General features: G+C 50.8%; 8 protein-coding genes across 8 annotated transcripts; 5 read left to right on the top strand and 3 right to left on the bottom strand.

Annotated features, from left to right (window-relative positions):
* The first annotated feature begins 626 nt into the window (after positions 1-626).
* EDD37DRAFT_470168 (uncharacterized protein) lies at positions 627-6,239 on the top strand. Its single transcript, XM_062813096.1, has 2 exons — positions 627-2,113; positions 2,161-6,239. The coding sequence occupies exons 1-2, from the start codon at positions 1,080-1,082 to the stop codon at positions 6,005-6,007; spliced, it is 4,881 nt and encodes a 1,626-aa protein (XP_062668248.1). The 5' UTR covers positions 627-1,079; the 3' UTR covers positions 6,008-6,239.
* On the bottom strand, positions 6,207-6,977 carry EDD37DRAFT_634841 (uncharacterized protein). Its single transcript, XM_062816874.1, has 3 exons — positions 6,719-6,977; positions 6,449-6,558; positions 6,207-6,376 (listed from the first exon to the last, which is right to left on the bottom strand). Exons 1-3 carry the CDS (start codon positions 6,719-6,721, stop codon positions 6,256-6,258), a joined length of 234 nt encoding a protein of 77 aa, XP_062668247.1. The 5' UTR covers positions 6,722-6,977; the 3' UTR covers positions 6,207-6,255.
* Positions 6,978-7,063: 86 nt separating this feature from the next.
* On the top strand, positions 7,064-8,203 carry EDD37DRAFT_470201 (uncharacterized protein). Its single transcript, XM_062813097.1, has 2 exons — positions 7,064-7,455; positions 7,518-8,203. Exons 1-2 carry the CDS (start codon positions 7,247-7,249, stop codon positions 7,912-7,914), a joined length of 606 nt encoding a protein of 201 aa, XP_062668246.1. The 5' UTR covers positions 7,064-7,246; the 3' UTR covers positions 7,915-8,203.
* On the top strand, positions 8,204-9,521 carry EDD37DRAFT_470202 (uncharacterized protein). The gene is made up of 3 exons (XM_062813098.1): positions 8,204-8,648; positions 8,704-8,909; positions 8,953-9,521. Exons 1-3 carry the CDS (start codon positions 8,492-8,494, stop codon positions 9,322-9,324), a joined length of 735 nt encoding a protein of 244 aa, XP_062668245.1. The 5' UTR covers positions 8,204-8,491; the 3' UTR covers positions 9,325-9,521.
* Positions 9,521-10,628, top strand: EDD37DRAFT_470137 (transcription initiation factor TFIID subunit D11). The gene has a single exon (XM_062813095.1). It carries the CDS (start codon positions 9,718-9,720, stop codon positions 10,354-10,356), a length of 639 nt encoding a protein of 212 aa, XP_062668244.1. The 5' UTR covers positions 9,521-9,717; the 3' UTR covers positions 10,357-10,628.
* Positions 10,629-12,155, bottom strand: EDD37DRAFT_470136 (eukaryotic translation initiation factor 3 subunit F). Its single transcript, XM_062813094.1, has 2 exons — positions 11,933-12,155; positions 10,629-11,884 (listed from the first exon to the last, which is right to left on the bottom strand). Exons 1-2 carry the CDS (start codon positions 12,035-12,037, stop codon positions 10,901-10,903), a joined length of 1,089 nt encoding a protein of 362 aa, XP_062668243.1. The 5' UTR covers positions 12,038-12,155; the 3' UTR covers positions 10,629-10,900.
* Positions 12,156-12,288: 133 nt separating this feature from the next.
* EDD37DRAFT_634831 (uncharacterized protein) lies at positions 12,289-14,745 on the top strand. The gene is made up of 3 exons (XM_062816873.1): positions 12,289-12,625; positions 12,706-12,791; positions 12,842-14,745. Exons 1-3 carry the CDS (start codon positions 12,392-12,394, stop codon positions 14,529-14,531), a joined length of 2,010 nt encoding a protein of 669 aa, XP_062668242.1. The 5' UTR covers positions 12,289-12,391; the 3' UTR covers positions 14,532-14,745.
* EDD37DRAFT_634827 (ATP-dependent RNA helicase sub2) lies at positions 14,721-17,185 on the bottom strand. The gene is made up of 4 exons (XM_062816872.1): positions 16,656-17,185; positions 15,686-16,096; positions 15,275-15,635; positions 14,721-15,224 (listed from the first exon to the last, which is right to left on the bottom strand). Exons 1-4 carry the CDS (start codon positions 16,897-16,899, stop codon positions 14,918-14,920), a joined length of 1,323 nt encoding a protein of 440 aa, XP_062668241.1. The 5' UTR covers positions 16,900-17,185; the 3' UTR covers positions 14,721-14,917.
* Positions 17,186-17,234: the final 49 nt, after the last annotated feature.

The raw sequence follows: 17,234 nt of genomic DNA, 5'->3' as shown, positions 1-17,234 counted from the left end.
TCACACAGCTGAGCTTGAAGCGATTACAGACTAGGATTGGATTGTTGCTTCTGCATCGGAATTCGGCAGTCATCCACCTATCTCCGGCCCCCCTAACGTGACGCTGGAGTGTCTGGAACGGTTGCCTGAAACAGTCGATCTGCCACGAGCCCAAAGACAGCATCAACAGCATATGCCATCACCTGTCAGTGACTCGGCGAGGAGGTTTACGCAGATGGATTGAACCACGGGTAGAAGATGAGGCTTGACGGGTGCGTCGCACAAGATCTGTCTCAGACGGGCATTCCCCAGGGCATGCATGTAAGTTCATTTTCATATGCGCGCTCTTGACCTTTTGCTGCATTTGCGCCGATACAACAACAATTGTACCGCTTCGAAGATGAGTCACTGGTAAAAGGTCTGATTGGACTCAAATCGTCACTTGTGGTAGCGCGCGCCGGGCTTATCTTGGTCTACTTCAAAAGCACTGGCTGCCTTAAAAGGAACGTCGACTACCATGGGCACCCGCGATTGCATGACTAATGTCCATGGGTGCAATCAACGCAAGAATGGTGTTCTGCGAGCAATCAGTTCTGCCTCATTGGAAATTTTGTGCATATTGAATCCTACACCGCAAATATGGGGCTCTCTTTCTTAGCATGGTGATCGCAAGAGTCAATGGCGACGGCGTACATTTTTCTACGACTAATCAAGGATTAAGAGTGTTTGTTGTCTGCTGGGAGCCCATGTCTGGTTGATTAACCTGGCGTCTGGTTCTTTGTTGGGATTGAGATTCTGCCTGACCCTCCACGCAACCTGAGTGATCTAAAGTGAAGACTGCGAAAAAACTGAAAAGACCTGAGGAAGCAACTTACTGTGTTTTTATTACTGCACTGTCACTGTTTGTTGTGCATCAAAGCTAATCTATTTCTCTTTCAGTACTCTCCCTCTCTACCACTCCAACACGCCGTTGCTCAGCAGGAAATGAGACGAGAGTGGCTGTTGCGAGTTTCGCGCGCCATAACGGCCGCCTAGAATTGTCCTACTTTATCCTACTTTATCACACACCACAGAGGCATCTTGCATGTGTATCACCAACCATGGCGGACCAAAGTTCTCCTAAAAATGACGGCTCTGAATCGACATTCAAAGTGCAACCCCCAACGGCACCACGTTCGATGAGGCGCCAGATTACACCACCGCCACTGAAGAGGTCGGATAGTTATAGGCCCTCTGAACACCAAGAACGCCGTGCACAGCATGATCTCTATAGGCCTGCTCCACCCCGTCACAGTGAATCCAATCATTCAGAAAGCCGACTCGTTGCATCCGACTGCTATAGACCCTCAGCACAGTACAAGAATGACTATACTCGTGACGATGAGAAAGTCAAATCAGTCACAAGAGGAGGAACAATCGAGTCTAAAGACCGATCTACAGACAACAAGCCCGACCCTGTGCCCGAAAGACAAAAGACCATGGATACCTCGCCACCAAGTGGAAGCTTCAATCAGAGACCTAGCTTCACCGCACGATTAGCCTCGATGTTTCATGTTTCAGAGCGGAAGCTCGGTGAACCAGCTCAAGATCTATCTGATGCATTTAAAAAGTACATGATTTCACAGCAACAGAGAATGACCAAAGACAATCGAGGCACCCTACCTGCTGTACGGGACGATGCTGTCGGCTCCAATGGTTGTGCCGATGTTCAATTTCAGGAAAGAATGAAACTTGGCTTGGCGGACGATATGAACCTCGCGACTTCTTCACAACCTCCACTCTCTTCCATTCAACCACGGTTTGGCGGACCACAGCCGCCTGCCAGTCCTCCTCTGACGCTTGATTACAATGAACAGGAAGATGCCATGTGTTCCGCCGAGGTGGAAAAAGAAGATGCCATTGGAGCGGCGGGGGAAGGCTCCTATCTGAAGAGTCATTTAGACTTACCTAGTAGGGGACCGTCACGATCATCCAAAGACGAAACTGCTTCAACAACCTCTACGACCACCTCTCGACACAAGACTACCTGCAGAAGCTGTGGCGCGCCTGGCAGCCAGGTTACACCCTTAGTGCCCTGCAGTCGTTGTAGAAGACGATATCACGATCGCTGTGGCATTCCGAAACCACAAGAGAGGTAATAGAGATCTCAGACCCATTATGTTCTATGCTTACAAGACTTAGCAACTCTCTCGAAGAGTTCGTCTGCGGAAGATGCCTACAAAAGGAACGGGAACCGAGAAGCAGAAACAGTCCCGAAAGAAATAGCGAAGATCGCAGCATCGGCGTTGCCACGACAAAACCTATCCCTCTGAATGATTATCACGATATTGCAACTTCCGCTGTTGACAACGTTGCAGCATCAACGAATACGGCAGGGGCACAGACTGACCTGCAGTGCCAGAGCAGCATCGCGACAAACAATCATACTGTCAAGGAACGCCCACCTCGGCATACATTAAGCACAGCTCAAGTCCAATCATGCAAGACAAACAGCCCTTTTGCGGCTAACGACACAGCACTACAAGGAACCCTCTACAAGGATATTACATGTCCAAGATGGCGCTTTGACGGTTGCGTCTTTGACGAAGCTCATTGTGAGTTTGCTCATAGAGATACTGGCCGGCATGCACCATCGAATGTAGGCCCTGCAAAAGATTTTACGTGTCCAAAGTGGCTTAGCGGCACGTGTCCCAAGAGCGAGGCTGACTGTCCTCTGGCACACACAAACACCCTACTACATGTGGGGCCTGACAATAGAGCATGCAGGAAGCATATAACATGCTACTTCTGGAAAACAAACGGGTTTTGCAGGCATGACGAAGAGCAATGCCCTTATGCGCACAGAGATACCGGAATTGTCGCCTGGCAGCCTTCTAAGGATGGGTACACCAGATCAGGAAAGCATTCCCTGAAAGGATACATCTGTCCAAGATGGGAGCGGAAAGAAGAGTGCAGATGGATGGGCCACAGCTGTCCGTATGCTCATGTTTCTTCTGGCACATCATGTCCCAGCATTACAAAAGCGCGAATCACCGGACAAGCTGACTTACAAGGAAGAGTTGAAGAGACGAACGCCGTACGCGACACTGAACAGTCGAAAACAACAAAGGGATTTCCACGTGGCGAAGGAAGTCCTCAAGACCGTGTTTCTGATCACCTCTCTGTTCCATTCTGGGCGATGCGTGCACGGCCTAGCGAGATTACGATCCTTCATGCAGCTGTATTAGCTCAGCATTTCGCTCGCACACATCAACACCAGCAGCGAAAACTCTTTGACCAAAACACAACACCACAGGCAGCAACTCCAGTCAAACATATGGCCAAGCGGAGCGTTTTTCTGATCGATCCGCGAAAGCGAAGAATGCAGGCAGCACCAGGCGAGACCCCTTCAACGGTTGCTTTGGTTACTGAACAGAGTCTCCCACACCGTGATCCAGAAGATTCAACACTCTCCAACGGCGGCGTGGCACCTCCCAGTCCGACGAATGCTGATGTCAACCAGAATGCTACGACCAGGAAGGTGTGTGAGTCATGCCAGAAGTCTATCATTGGGACTGCCTCTCGCTGCCACAAGTGCAACGAAGGGCGACTAAAAGAACAGGCCGCTAGCAAAACTGGGATTGATGCTGTCGATGGCCAAACGCCATCTAGGTTATCAAATCTGGCCCAGGACATAGACCCCTTGCGCATTGTTGAGAGTGACCAAAGTGTTGTTCCATATCATTCTGAGATCCCGGATGCTGTCCTTCAGCAAGCTCTTGCAGGCAATAAATTGAAGAGGTCCGCGCCAGAAGAAGTCCTCTTCGTTGCCAAGAAGAAGGTGAAGCTTTCGAACATGTCCATGCACGAAGTGGCATTGTCTTTACGGCAAGAGAAGCAGAAAGGCGAGCTGGGAGCTGATAGACTCGACGTGTCTTCTACTCTGTCCCGAGAGAGACGAAGTTCATTAGAAGAGTTGACGAGACGAGCACTGATCAACAACACAAAGCCAGTCCCCGCAACTCAAGATGTACGCCAGCTGAAACACAGTGACCAAGCAGCATCAGACGCACTTGCTTCTCACCATGGTCAAGAGCTACTCTCGCGTGAGAAGACTTGTGGGACAATGACTGCCGATGGTAATAAAGGAGAAGATCGAGCTCAATCCGCGAACCTCATGGCGACAAACAGTGCAACTCAAGCACAAGCCCACCAGTCCAGAAATGCTGAGGTCGGTGGCTCGAACATTGGCGGCATCCCTCTTATCAACATAGAGAAATTTACGCAGGCAGAGCATAATGCATTCGTACTCCAGTACGAGATCTCGCGTGGAGATTTTGACGCAATTGCTCAACGTTTGCCAGGCCGGACACCGCAAGACTGTGTCGAGTACTATGACAACACGAAGGATCTGTTCGACTACAGCGCTCTTCTGAAATTCAGCAAAGCAATATACGAGCCGGAATGTGAAGCTGAACGGTTTTCGAGTGCATTGAAGAAAGCCTCCTTGATCAGAAAATTTCAGGCACTCTGGGGCTCAGCAAGCAAGGGTGTGCAATCGTCGCAAAAGAGCGCAACGACTTTCTCCACGGAGCGTCGGCGGCAGTCCAACGACGGCGGTGCTGGCAGAACGACTACCTCAACTGACGCACCAGATCTGTTGAAATCGAGAGAACGTCCCTCCCAGTCTTCTAAACCATCAGGAACTTCTGCATCTACGGCCAGGAATTTTCCTGTGCCGCCTAGCGCATCCCTTGGCCGTGCTTGTGCATGCAGCAGAGGCCACAAGAGATGCTTCCACAATAAGGAAGGTGCGCTAGACCGCGAGAAATGCTCGCGATTTCTTGAAGAACAAAACTACATATTCCCAGGACGACAAAGAATGTCCATCCGTGAATGGGAAAGTATTACCGAAGCGGCCCGTGGACCAGCTGCAAACGACCAGCGTGCGGTTAGATTCGAGAACGGGATCCGTGATCATTTACCCGTATCAACTGGTCTGGAAGGCCAAGGAGCTGGTGCTATGCAGCTACTTACCTCAGTAGATCTCCCGGGTGCTGGACCGATGGATCTCGATCAGCCGCTCGATCAGCCGCAGGACTACTTGTCCGTGGATGATGATCCAGATGATGATATTCCACTCATCCAAGCAAGGGGGTCGTGTCAACAACATGGCAGAAGATACCAAGAGCCATCTTTATCCACGGCTGATGCGGAAGATGAGCATGAGGATGTCGTGCAACTGGAGCGACTAAACTCATCAGATGCCAGCAAAGAGACCAAGTCACCGGATACAGCGCCAACCTCTCCATCAATTACTCATGAGAAGCAAAACGGTATGATCTCACCTGTGCAATCGAACCGAGCTTTGGAAGAACATGACTTCGACGGACCAAGTCGAGAGCTGACATCAACGCAACAACGACGTTGGACCAAGGCTGATGAGCAGAGAGCAATCAGAAATTTCAGAGAACGTGGTGTGTTGTTCGAGACAGAGTCAGAGTCTGACCAGGGATTGGATGACGAAGCAACGTACATGACATCTGAAGGACAAGGTAGAACATTCCAGCGATCACAAGTTTTGAGGAACGTCTACGGCATCCACCCGCTACATGTTGGGAACTACCTCGATGAGGATTATGTGCAGCCTTTGTCATGGCCGCATCAGCAGCAAGCTCGGCCCTCCAAGAAACAGATGATTGGCAAGCTGCTCAAACATCAATGTCGAGAGCGCAGAAGAAAGTTTGGGAATCCTCACAAAGAGACCGATCGGCGCGTGGAGGACGTGAAGGTCCAAGCCGTGATTCAGCGAGACCTTCGAGGGGGAGATCCTCTCGCAGTACCTGACCTAGTGACAGAGAAGGTGACTATGAGCTTCCGAGAGTTTATCGGCATGCCGGAGAAGCCTGTAATCGTGCAAGGGAAGAGCAGGGACGAGCTGGCTTACTTTGAGGCAAGGAGTGATCGGGCCAACGCCGTTGGGATTTCGCGGGTCAGGAGAGTCAAGGACGACGACAAGTTTCCGTTTGTGTATACTAGAAGACTTTGAGGTAGCTGCAAGGCTTTTGTGTCTGCAAATTCTGAGATAGCGATGCTCACGAGAGCAATCTAATGACATTTTATGGGTGAGATTTTCTTCAGAAATGCTCTTCTTGTGCGCCTGGTCACTAATCATTCCTCCAACAAAGAACGCCGCCAACGCCATGCCTTGTCGTACATGCCAAGTGTGGAAGCACTCTCAATCATATCAATAGCCCAGTATCATTGAGCACTATGATTCCAGTCAGTAAGCATGCTTCAACAAGCATGTTGTGCTGGGCTGGAGCGTGCACTTACAGCCATGGCGATACAAAATATACTGACGTATGGACTTAGTCGTTCGCCTATACGTGCGCATTTCCAGAAGATTCCCATGAGTCTGGGACAGGCTTGTTAGTCGGACCAGCCAACCGTGATTGAGCGAGGTCAAGGGGGACAAGAGAGGACATACCCATCCTTGTTCCTGTCCAGGATGCTGGGAAACAGGTCGTGGACGTATGTCGATGTGCAGATTATGAGGAGGATGACTAGGAGGAGAGATTGGAAGTTGAAGATGGCTGTCTAAAAGGGGAGTAATTAGTATGAGGACCTAGGATCGAATGTCCATGGGGAATGTCGATGATGTGTTGAACGAGTGATATGGCGCTCAAAGAGGCCAGGGAAGAAAGGGGGCAACAGGATTCATGAGTCGGATGGGCTCTTGGGGGAAGTTACTCCGTACCATGGTGTGGATGTCGGGAGATTATTGTCCAGGTCTCAAGATGTGCGCATGAACGGCTGAACGATCTGCACCAGCTTAAGTGCCGGTATGTGATGATTTTAGGTCGATGTTCGTCAGTCGCGACTGGTGAGGATGTGGAAAAGTGGTTTTCGTGGCATGGAGGAAGGAGGAAAGAACGACTGAGGTTGGTGATATATCTGGCCCAGTGTCCTTTGTGGCACCTTGCCCGAATGGGGGAACCGTCGATGCTGCTTTAGCAGGGTTAACGGATTGTCCTCAGTCAGGATGTTCCCCACGTTGTTGTTCTGGGGGTGACAGCAAGTCAGCAACAATCTTACGTGAGTTCGCTTGCCAATTGACGCGCGAGCCAACATATGTGAGTGCCGAAGAACAGCAACACTGGGGGGCGATAGGCACATTCTGGTCGCTAGATGCGTGCTGTCCACTGTTTGCAAAAACCCATGTTATTGGGACGCTGATTATCGAGGTCAACTCTTCGTCAGCCGAAAGCGGGACTCAACATAGATCATGACGGCTGCCACTATATCAATACCGCAATATATCGACCGAGTGGTCGAGTTCCTAGAAGGGGTCTCCTACGAGATCATACGCCCACTGACCACTTTCCGTCATTGCCATGATGGCAGGCCGGCTGAGGCCCGCATGGTCTTTACGTGTAGACATTTTGCTCATGGAAACGCATCTCCCGGAGAATACGTGATGAAGGTCAAAGTTCGGTGTGCTACCGCCTCTTGCGATCCAGAGGCGAGGATTGACTGGGCTGACAAGAGTTCCTCAGAGTGCCAGATCGAGTCCAGGAAGCCAGCGACGAGGCAGAACCAGAGTCAAGCACGACCACAAGAGCGGAACTCAAGGCACTGACGAGGTTTCATGAAGCCAATACCACGTATGCACCGCATCTTGTACATTTCAAGAAAGGCGTACAGGGTGCCAAAGGGCCGCTTCCGGGTGGGTATATCACCTACACGATTTTGACGCAGATGCCTGGTGACTCACTGCATAATCTTTACTATTGGGGTATGTCAGATGAAGAAAGGCAGGAAATCGTACAGGAGTTTTTGATCGCCTTGAGGTCGATCTACGCTCTGGGCATCGAACCAGTTGACTGTGCGTTGCGGAATGTTCTGTGGGAACCAGAGACGAAGAGATGGTATGTACTCGGACTCATTAGTTGACGTGGGCATCCACCGTATTGACTCGAGTCGCTAGCACTATTATAGATTTCGAATTGTGGAGGGAGGCTGAATGTTGTTTCGAGGATGAGACGAACGAACTTCAGCGATGGGGTTTGGCTCGAAGACCAGCTGCGAAGACATGGTGGGATGCTTGGAACACGCAATGGAGATGAGCTATTGGATGATGAGGCTCGACGCTGGAAGCCTTGCCCATTTTGCTCACAGGCATTGGCTGATTGTTTGGTTGAAGACACTGAACGGCGTCGCACATTGATTGGACCAAACTCATTTAGAGGCACCAGCATTATGGTTCAGCAAGGCTTGTTTGTGGCCTGTCGCTGACCCAGTCGTTTTGCGGCAGCGAAGAAGAAGAGATTTCCTACCATTCGGTCTTTGACGAAGGCGCCGTTGGCTCCTGCCGAGCCTGCGGGCACCTACTTATGGCACCTGCGACACTGTGACCTTCTTACACCTGCACGATTCTTACGCTTTCGACAGTCTACATCCACAACACATAGCCAGCCCTCGCAACCTTTACATCACCTTGGAGTCAGTATCAGAGTATCGTCACTTCATTATGGCATTAGCGTCGCTGGACAATGTCGTTTTCGAGGGTTATACTGGTAGCGATATCACAACAGACATGGTCAAAGATGCTGCGGCCTTGTTCTCGCGGACTTATGGTGTCTGGTCTCCGCAAGCGGAGACAAAGATGGGATCTTTCGCAAAGCCAGGTGAGTAGCTGTCTCGGCTTCCTCTGGACGACCATCTATTCTGACGGCATGACAGGAAACCGTGTGCGCATGAGTGCCAGCCGCCTGCACGAAGAGTGTCTTCCCAAGGATGCGGAAAGTTTTCATGCAAGGGCTAGGACAGGAGATCAGCTGGTCGGACATGTGTTCGCGGTACGCTGGATGAGTGAGGGGCAGCAAGTCTGTTGGGTTACACAGTTATGCATGGATCCAAAGTACCGTGGTCATGGACTGGCTACCAGAGTAAGTGAACGTCCTAGTGTTGAAGCGATGCTGACTGGTACAGCTTCTTGTGCTTGTGCGCCAGAGTAGCGTGGACGCCTTTTACGGTATATTGAGCTCCAATCCTGCAGCAGTTCTCGCCTTCCTGAAAGCTTTTGGTGCTGGCCTTGAGAAGACCAACTTAAATGTTGCAAAAGAGCATGCGAAGGTGATCATGCAGAGCAGTCCGATCGGATATGTCAAAACAGCCACATTGCGAGGAAGCTTGTTCGACGAGAATACAACAACTGGTGCAATTTGCTGCGCGGACACGAATTTCTGGGTTGACCACAAGGAGCCCCTGGAGATACTAGAAGCAGTCAGGCAGCGAGGCTGGCCATTTGGGGATCTCCCCGATGGTCATGAGTTTCTTGCATTGATCACGAGACAAGCATAGATTAGCATCTAAGGAATGGTCAAGCGCCACAGAATCAAAGCCATGGCAAATGCAGGCAGGAGGGATGCGGTTCTTGGAAAAGTCTGCCTCAGGAGGTCAGTTGGCCTCTGTGGCCTCATTACTGTATGAATAGTTAGAGCGGCGGCAACATCATTCCATAGAGGGAACACTCATTTGGATTTCACGTTCATCAACTGCGATGCGAGCTGAACTCAACACCGTCGACTCATCGTTCATTCTAAAGTGACTGTTAATACTACCGCTGTATGTTATCCGACAGCGTAGTATCGCACGATGGACTAGAAGAAACCAGAACGTGCGCAACCTGTACTTCCAGGATCTATTCTTCAACGTCCGCTTCATGAGTCGTCTCTCCCAACACAACCGCTCAACATGGAACCTCGAGCCCGAGCAGGTCGGCATAAGAACAACCTGAACTTCGGCCCTGAACTCTCAGCCCTGCTCTTCGCGTACGGTGCGCCCACACACCCCGATATCGTCAAACCGATCGGCCCCTCATCACAACAATACCTTGCAACGCTTCCCACACCTAACACCACCAACCCACCCACGCCATTCAATCAGCCGTTCCCCGAGACGTTGCGTGTCCTCGACGAGATCCTGACAGACTTCATCATCGAGACGTGCCACAATGCCGTTAGCGTTGCCACGTACAGTGGGCGTGCGAAGCTGAAACTCTCGGACTTTGAATTCGTCCTGCGCCAGGACAGCATCAAGTTGGGCCGTGTGCAGGAGATGTTCAAGAAGAAGCGCGACATCGACAATAAGAAGAAGCTGTTTGATACGAATGAGGGACGTGAGGGGCAGAAGCTGGGCGTCGGTGATCTGATGAACTTAGGCGAAGTGGTTGGTGAAGAGGGGACTGGTAAGGGTAAGGGCCGAGGCCGTGGAAGGAGGAAGAAGAGGGATAGAGAGGATGGAGATGCAGGGGACGGTCAAGGGAAGGACGTCAACGGAGAGGACGACCTCGATGAGCCAGCAAGTAAGAGGGCCAGAAGCGAGGTTGGCTGAAGATGGCCGGAGGTGGGATTCTGACGATCACGAAACACACGATATTACACTTTGCAACTCTGGGATGGCTACTTATCCTTACAGATGCGCACCAGGCACACTCTTGAAGAGTGTACCTCGACGACATTCCCAGGTCAAGATCATGGGAAAGCAGCAGTTTTCCGTCTGCGCTCAATACACTCTAGAGTACATTTGCAGACAGGAGCAGAGAGAAAGACGGCGTCGCATCATTGATGTCAATTCTTTGGCTCAATTACAGGCGGTCTACCTGCACAGCATACGCTGCCTGAGCATATGAGGGCCAACAATCTCCCCACCGCTGCTCGTACTGCAACGACTACCGCCCTGGACAGCATCTTTTATCCGGTAGCCACAATCATATGTGCATACAATGCACTTTTACCGACCCCAGGCGCCGCATTTTCTTAGGCTTCATTGCACTTAGCCAGGCGGCTGGGTAGCGAGAGATCCATGCTGAAGTCCATCATCAATGTCTCAGCAACAGCTCGAAACAATAAAGCATGATACTTTTTCGTAACGTTCTTCACATAGCCGACAGTGATACGCTCTCTGCCCGGTTCTGCCTTGTTTGCCCTCCTTGTCGATCTCCTCTGTCTCCTCTGTCTCCTCTGTCTCCTCTGTCTCCCCTGTTTTGTCTCTGTCCGCCTTTGTTGTCCGTCGAAGCTGCATTTGCATTCTCGCCGCTGCCCATCGTCAATTGTGCCGTGGCTAATCTGTTAGACAAATCCATTTGTGTCCGGATCATGTTCGCAAGGTATGAAACTGTCAAAACGTCTTGGATGTGGTTGTTGAAGTCTTTCTCGATCTCCGCAGGCTCGACCTTCGGTGCAAGTGCGAGGGTATTGAGCAGGAATTGACCCAAGGCTGTGGATGGCTCTTCCTCCTCCTCGATCACATTTTCCACGTATTTGCCGACTCGGTCCAACATTCCTAGAGTATCTTCCAAGGAACGCTCCAGACTTTCAATATCCGTAAGAACCGTCGCCTTTCGGTCTTCGGTATCTTTGGCCTGCTCCAAAGCTTCCACTCCGGAGTGCTCGGCCTCGGTGTAATTGATGCTGTACGGGACAGGAACGAATGCGGCAGAGTCGGCGGCTCGTTCTGGGCTGACGCCCACTGAAGCCGAAATATATGTTCTGACCTCGACATCTTGGCCAGGTTGTGACGAAACGGTGATGTGCACTGCAGGATATGGGTATGTGCCTTCCCCCTGGCTGCTGTAGTGGTTTTGGATCAAGGCGGAGAATGTGTTCAATTCCGAACTGGTCGCATACCAGCCTACCAAAACCTCCTTGGGGTTTGCTCGTAGATGTAATGCTAGCATCGCCTTTTGATATTCCATATCCACCTCGACTTGGTCTGTCGTCTCGGTGTGGCTGACTGCGAAAGAGGAATGTACAACGACTTGAGATTCGTCTGCATCTGATCGGGTTCCGAGAAGAGTGCCAATGACTCGTTGTTGGTCAGGCGGTCGGCGAATACAATGGTCAAGAATTGAGAATAGGGCCTGGAAGAGTCAGTCATCATTCTTTTGAGATATACTGGCGCAACTCACCTGTGGTTGTATCACAACTTTCAGAGGAGCAGTTGTTGGCTGTGCGCCCACTGCAGCAGGACCCAGCGGCCGCGTGAGGTGGAGGAAGGAGTCCTGTTCAGCCATGATGGGCAAAACGTAGAATGTCGAGGTGAGAAGGGAAGTGAACTGTCTACTCGTCACGATCTGATTGAGGGCGTTGTATGTTCGAGGACTACGATCAAGCACCTCCCATTCACATTCAGCGGGCCAGAGCCTCATCAAATTTCGTGTGTGGGTTTTGCGGCGAAAAGTTGCCGCACGTGATATCCGACTATGAACTGATCTAATCTTATCTCAACGCCGGGGGGCTCCTTCTTGATTAGACGGAAGCAGTACTTGGGCAATGGCGAAGGACATTTTTCCACGTCTATTCATTCCTTTCCTGATTTTTATATCTATAGATTTGCCACCTTTTAAATCTTCTTTGCCGACTGGATCATGAGTGCGAATGGAGTGCTTCGAAAAGATCAACTCGAACGCAGCCTTCACGACGAGAAAAGGCTGATTGAGGAGGGTATTCTCAAGGAAGATAATCCTCTCGATTTCAGCGAGAACTTTCAGAAACTATGTGGCGCTAGTCGCCGCGGCGACCTCAAGGTCTGCCAGGAGATGATCCAAGAAGGAACTAACATCAACGCCAAAGATCAATACGATTATACCCCTCTTATTCTGGTGAGTGCTCCTTTCCCGGGGTCATTGTTGCCACTCTACGTCCTCCATGACACCAACGAGCAACCACTTACAGTGGCCAGGCAAGTCTATGCGGCCACTATGAGGTTGTACAACTGCTATTAGAGTCCGGTGCTCTATGCGAACGAGATACCTTCCAAGGTGAAAGGTGCTGCTGGACGTCTTCCCTTCGATGTCAGCCCCACTGACACGAACTAGATGTCTATACAATGCTCTGAACGACCGAATACGGAACTTGCTATTGTCATATGACTACTCGAAATCTACAGACCCATTGCAACCTCTGGCTTCACACTTGACGTCACTGTTGACCAGAGAACATCCCAAGACGTCTGACATTACTGTGGTCACACCTACGGAGTCGTTTCGTCTACACAAATTCATACTCTCAGCACGATCACCCTATTTTAAAAGCAAACTGGCATCAGCACCGGATACGCCATCATGGAAGCTACCGCCAACCATCCCTCCACAATCCTTTGGCATTGCCCTGAAACATTTGTATTTGGGAGAACTGCCTAGGGAGGTAGGTGGCGGACCCGGGACCGGTTTTACAGACTCAGAAATCCTTGCTGGGCTTGATAGAATCAGCAAACACCTGGAAATTCAAAGTCTATCTCACATGGTCCTGGACAGCAGCGATCGCCGTTTGGCCAGGCAACGACGGCAAGATGAGGTTGAAAAGGGCCGAGATCAATTGGAACAATGGTTCCGCGAAAATGTGCTGAGGCACTCTATTGAGATTGACATGTCTCGGGCAGAAGATGTAAAGTGGGACCGAGACAACGGTATCTTTGCTGACATCCTCCTACGCGCTGACGAGGACGAGCAAGATGCAACCGAACATATTCAAGACGACTCGTCTCTTCAAAGGATACGATCATCGACCAATGCACTGGGCATTCCTCTTGACCCGTCCTCCAAAATATCTCGCTCACCATCTCGGTCCCGGCGGCCTCGCAGGTCCAAGATCTACCCGTGCCACAAAGCCATGCTTATACGTTCCGAATTCTTTATGACCATGTTCGACTCGTCCTTTCGCGAGGCCCAGGACACCCCCCACCTTCAGATCGTGCCGATCGACTGTTCGCCAGAAGTCCTCGAGATTATCCTAACCTTCTTGTACACGGAAAAAGCCGATTTTGGCCTCGACATCGCCGTCGACGTCCTCTTCTCCGCGGATATGCTGTTCCTCGAGAAAGTCAAGGCCAAAGCCGCCCTTGTAATATCCACACTAGGTAACGGCACCGCGACCGCGATGGCGCCTGAGGCCGACCAGGCTCGGCAAGATGAGGAGATGGACATCTACGAAATTCTCCGCGCCGCATGGCTCACCCGTGTCCAGCGCCTCGAAGAGTTTGCGGCCCGCTACATTGCTTACCGGCTGGAGGCATATATCGACGATCCGGAGTTTGCTGAACTGGTCAAAGAATCTGCAGGGCGTATCAGTGCGCGTCAAGAGACCGACTCGATTGAACTGCTCGATGATATTAGGTACTACCTGTCTGAGCGATTCCGGCTGCGCTTCGAAGATACTCAGCTTGAGGAAGTCATGGATGAGGAGCAGGCTCTGGCGGAAGCACTTAGCCAGACGCACGTCGTGGCCGAGACCGACGCAGGCAAGATGTCCGTGCCATTGACAAACGGGCAATCTGAAGTGCCAGAACATGATCATGAACAGAAGAAGCAATCCGCTGACGATGAGGGCGTGGACATGACCTCGCCTGCAAATGCACAAGTCGCCGCCGAGGCACTGCTCCAGTCTGGTGCGGTGCGGACTTTGGACGGAGAACTAGCCGGTGATGAGTTCGCTGCTGATGCTGTCAATTACCAGATTCTTTTGGGCAAGATTGACTCGCTTCTGGAAAAGCTGAAACTCGATGCTTGATCGTTCTGGCCATTATTCTGGCTACTTATACTTTGGACAACGTGGATAGCACGAGGAGATTCTTCGATCCGAGAGCACTTAGTTAGACATGAATCACGACTAGATCAATGACACTTTTCACGAATTTGCTACTGAGGCTAGAGCACGTAGGGCATAAGCATTCCCAGCCACAGATATTTGGGAAACGTGTTGACAGTATCAAGATTTGTCATTCTTGGTCAGAAACTATTGGAGCATAGAGCTAGCTACATAGTTATGCAAGCATTCGTCGAGTGATCAATCTGAAAAGCCCCCAATGCCAAGTTCCTTTTGTCGCCTCGTCACATTCCAATATCACGACCGTTGTCACACTTGAGAGGAATAAGTGTCGAACAGCACCCACAACTCTAAGAAGCCATGTAGGTGCTCGAATCAACACCTCCCTCTGGATATGGAGGGATTTGTGCCTGGAATTTGCCCTCAATCTGCTTGATCACTTCCTCATCAGTTTCGCTGCTGACAAATGAGATGCTGAGACCCTTGGTTCCGAAACGACCGGCACGACCGACACGATGGAGGTACGAGTCAGCATCACCGGGAAGATCGTAGTTGATGGCCAGATTGATACGTTCAATGTCGATACCACGACCAAAAACGTCCGTGGCGACGCAGATCCGCTTGTTGAACTCCTTGAATTCCTTGTATCGCTTGATACTGAAGCTTTTATCAGAATCTGTTCCTCGAAAAACGAATGTAGGACTTACCGCTCCTCTTGACTGACACCTGAGTGCACAGCAATACTTGGGAAATTGCACTCGCGAAGCAATTTGTCGAGTTCAGTAGCCCGAACAGTGCTCTTGACAAAGATGATGACTTGATTGAACTCGAGGCTGTCAAGCAAGTCGTTGAGCTTCCGGTTCTTTTCACCTTCGCTGAGTCGAATAGAATATTGTTGAAGACCATGGAGAGTCAGCTTGGTCTCGTCGTCAACGAAGACCTCCAGAGGGTTCCTCATGAACTTTCTGCAGATGGGTCTGATTTCCTTGGGCAGAGTGGCGCTGAACATCATCACTTGCTTCTCGGTTGGGGTCGCGCGGAAGATTTCTTGAACGTCGCGGCGCATATCTGGACAAACTTGTTAGCGGGACACCATCGAGCTTGAGTGGGAAGCATACCGATTTGGTCAAGCATCTTGTCGCATTCGTCGAGAACAAATGCTTTGACATTTCGCAGGGACAAGACTTTGTCACGGACAAGAGCATTGAGTCGTCCAGGAGTGCCCACGATGATGTTTGGGAATGTGTCCTTGCTCTTGAGAAGTTCAATATCCTTTTGGATTGGTGTACCGCCGTAGAATACAGCTGTCTTTACATCTGGTAGGTATTTGCTGAAACGTGCGTACTCATTCTTGATCTGATAGGCCAGTTCGCGGGTGTGGCACATGACCAGGACAGAGGCTTCTCCAGGAACAGGCTCAAGCTGATGCAAGGTCGTCAGGACAAAGACAGCAGTCTTACCGAGACCAGACTTGGCCTGGCAGAGAATGTCGACGCTAAGAAGGGCCTGTGGAATACACTTTTGTTGGACTGTAGTATTGTTGATGTTAGACTTGTTCGGCCAATAGATTTGAAGACGACGAAACAGGGTCGCACTCCGGTCCGTCCATCTCCTTGATTGTATCATGTCACGCTTTTCACAGCATTTGGATGTCTGTTCCAACTCTTTTTGCAAAGCACCAGCAAACCACGCCAGCAAACCACGCCAGCAACCCAGCGGCAGAAAGCTACGCCGATCGAATGCTACCTCGATGGCACGGCAATGGCGAGGGCCGGAAAGACTCATTGACAGCATGTTTCAGCTTGCCAATAAAAGTCATAGGCAAAGTCTCTGACTGGCGTAAAGCGCACCGCTTTCGCCCACATGGTCTCGATTGTGCTTGCTGCCAGAGCAATGTTTAAACCATCGAAGGTTCAAGGAATGATTGCGTGTTTTTTGCAACTCAAAATCGACCGCACCGAGACGCCTGCTGTTCTGGATTGCCCATATATTCTCTCGGTATGATACTTTCTTAATCTTGGAGATGGACGGACTGTCGCAGTACGAAGGAACGTGGAGGGATTTTGCTTGCAAGAATGGATGACTAACCCTCCGATGGATGTTCGAAACCGCAGTCGGTGATGGCTCGAAGGAGCTCGCCTTTGAGCAGGAAGTCTCTGAAACCTGTGGAATGAATGCCGACATAGCTGCCCTTGCCCTTTTCCCCAGTTTTTCCACCGCTAACCGTCAAGTCGCCTTTCTTTGCGGCGCCATTCGTAGCGCCAGCAGCTGGAGCTTCTGTCGCTTGGAGTTCCTCGTCGGAGTAATCGATGAGATCTTCCTCAGCAGACATGGTTAGAGATGGGTGGGAGAGGTTATTGTTGATTCAAGGTAGGCGCGAAAGCCTTGAGAGGGGTTGAGACGAGGTGGAGATGATGAGAAAGTGGTTAGAATTGGCGCAAAGTACCTGAGTCCGATGACAGATCCAGTGAGGTGTCCGGTAAGCTTCAGATCGTGCGAGGAGATGAAAGATGAGAATATCGACACTTGAGACAAAGGGTGGAGGAAACAGTGAGGCTGCGACGTTGTTTTCAGGAAGAGGCGATGTTTGCGGCAAGGACGCCTTTCGAACCAGGCTAAACCCAAACAAGACTAGCAAATACTGGCCTTGGCATCAGCCTCATTGCC

Source organism: Exophiala viscosa, assembly GCF_022695815.1.
Source record: "Exophiala viscosa unplaced genomic scaffold EDD37scaffold_8, whole genome shotgun sequence".
Lineage (NCBI taxonomy): Eukaryota > Fungi > Ascomycota > Eurotiomycetes > Chaetothyriales > Herpotrichiellaceae > Exophiala > Exophiala viscosa.
The sequence above is the reverse complement of the archived record's forward strand: the minus strand, read 5'-3'. Positions and strand labels throughout refer to the sequence as shown.

Excerpts from the sequence above, each read along its gene's own strand:
- EDD37DRAFT_470201 (XM_062813097.1), top strand. The coding sequence starts at position 7,247 with ATGACGGCTGCCACTATATCAATACCGCAATATATCGACCGAGTGGTC. Across the intron at positions 7,456-7,517 it reads GTGATGAAGGTCAAAGTTCG|AGTGCCAGATCGAGTCCAGG; the intron begins GTGTGCTACCGC and ends AGAGTTCCTCAG.
- EDD37DRAFT_470168 (XM_062813096.1), top strand. The coding sequence starts at position 1,080 with ATGGCGGACCAAAGTTCTCCTAAAAATGACGGCTCTGAATCGACATTC. Across the intron at positions 2,114-2,160 it reads ATTCCGAAACCACAAGAGAG|CAACTCTCTCGAAGAGTTCG; the intron begins GTAATAGAGATC and ends TACAAGACTTAG.
- EDD37DRAFT_634831 (XM_062816873.1), top strand. The coding sequence starts at position 12,392 with ATGAGTGCGAATGGAGTGCTTCGAAAAGATCAACTCGAACGCAGCCTT. Across the intron at positions 12,626-12,705 it reads ATTATACCCCTCTTATTCTG|GCAAGTCTATGCGGCCACTA; the intron begins GTGAGTGCTCCT and ends TACAGTGGCCAG. Across the intron at positions 12,792-12,841 it reads GATACCTTCCAAGGTGAAAG|ATGTCTATACAATGCTCTGA; the intron begins GTGCTGCTGGAC and ends GACACGAACTAG.
- EDD37DRAFT_470136 (XM_062813094.1), bottom strand. The coding sequence starts at position 12,037 with ATGGCTGAACAGGACTCCTTCCTCCACCTCACGCGGCCGCTGGGTCCT. Across the intron at positions 11,885-11,932 it reads AAGTTGTGATACAACCACAG|GCCCTATTCTCAATTCTTGA; the intron begins GTGAGTTGCGCC and ends TGACTCTTCCAG.
- EDD37DRAFT_634827 (XM_062816872.1), bottom strand. The coding sequence starts at position 16,899 with ATGTCTGCTGAGGAAGATCTCATCGATTACTCCGACGAGGAACTCCAA. Across the intron at positions 16,097-16,655 it reads TTTCGAACATCCATCGGAGG|TCCAACAAAAGTGTATTCCA; the intron begins GTTAGTCATCCA and ends ACAATACTACAG. Across the intron at positions 15,225-15,274 it reads GGTGTCAGTCAAGAGGAGCG|TATCAAGCGATACAAGGAAT; the intron begins GTAAGTCCTACA and ends TAAAAGCTTCAG.
- EDD37DRAFT_634841 (XM_062816874.1), bottom strand. Across the intron at positions 6,377-6,448 it reads CTGGACAGGAACAAGGATGG|ACTCATGGGAATCTTCTGGA; the intron begins GTATGTCCTCTC and ends AGCCTGTCCCAG.
- EDD37DRAFT_470137 (XM_062813095.1), top strand. The coding sequence starts at position 9,718 with ATGGAACCTCGAGCCCGAGCAGGTCGGCATAAGAACAACCTGAACTTC.
- EDD37DRAFT_470202 (XM_062813098.1), top strand. The coding sequence starts at position 8,492 with ATGGCATTAGCGTCGCTGGACAATGTCGTTTTCGAGGGTTATACTGGT. Across the intron at positions 8,649-8,703 it reads GGGATCTTTCGCAAAGCCAG|GAAACCGTGTGCGCATGAGT; the intron begins GTGAGTAGCTGT and ends ACGGCATGACAG. Across the intron at positions 8,910-8,952 it reads GTCATGGACTGGCTACCAGA|CTTCTTGTGCTTGTGCGCCA; the intron begins GTAAGTGAACGT and ends TGACTGGTACAG.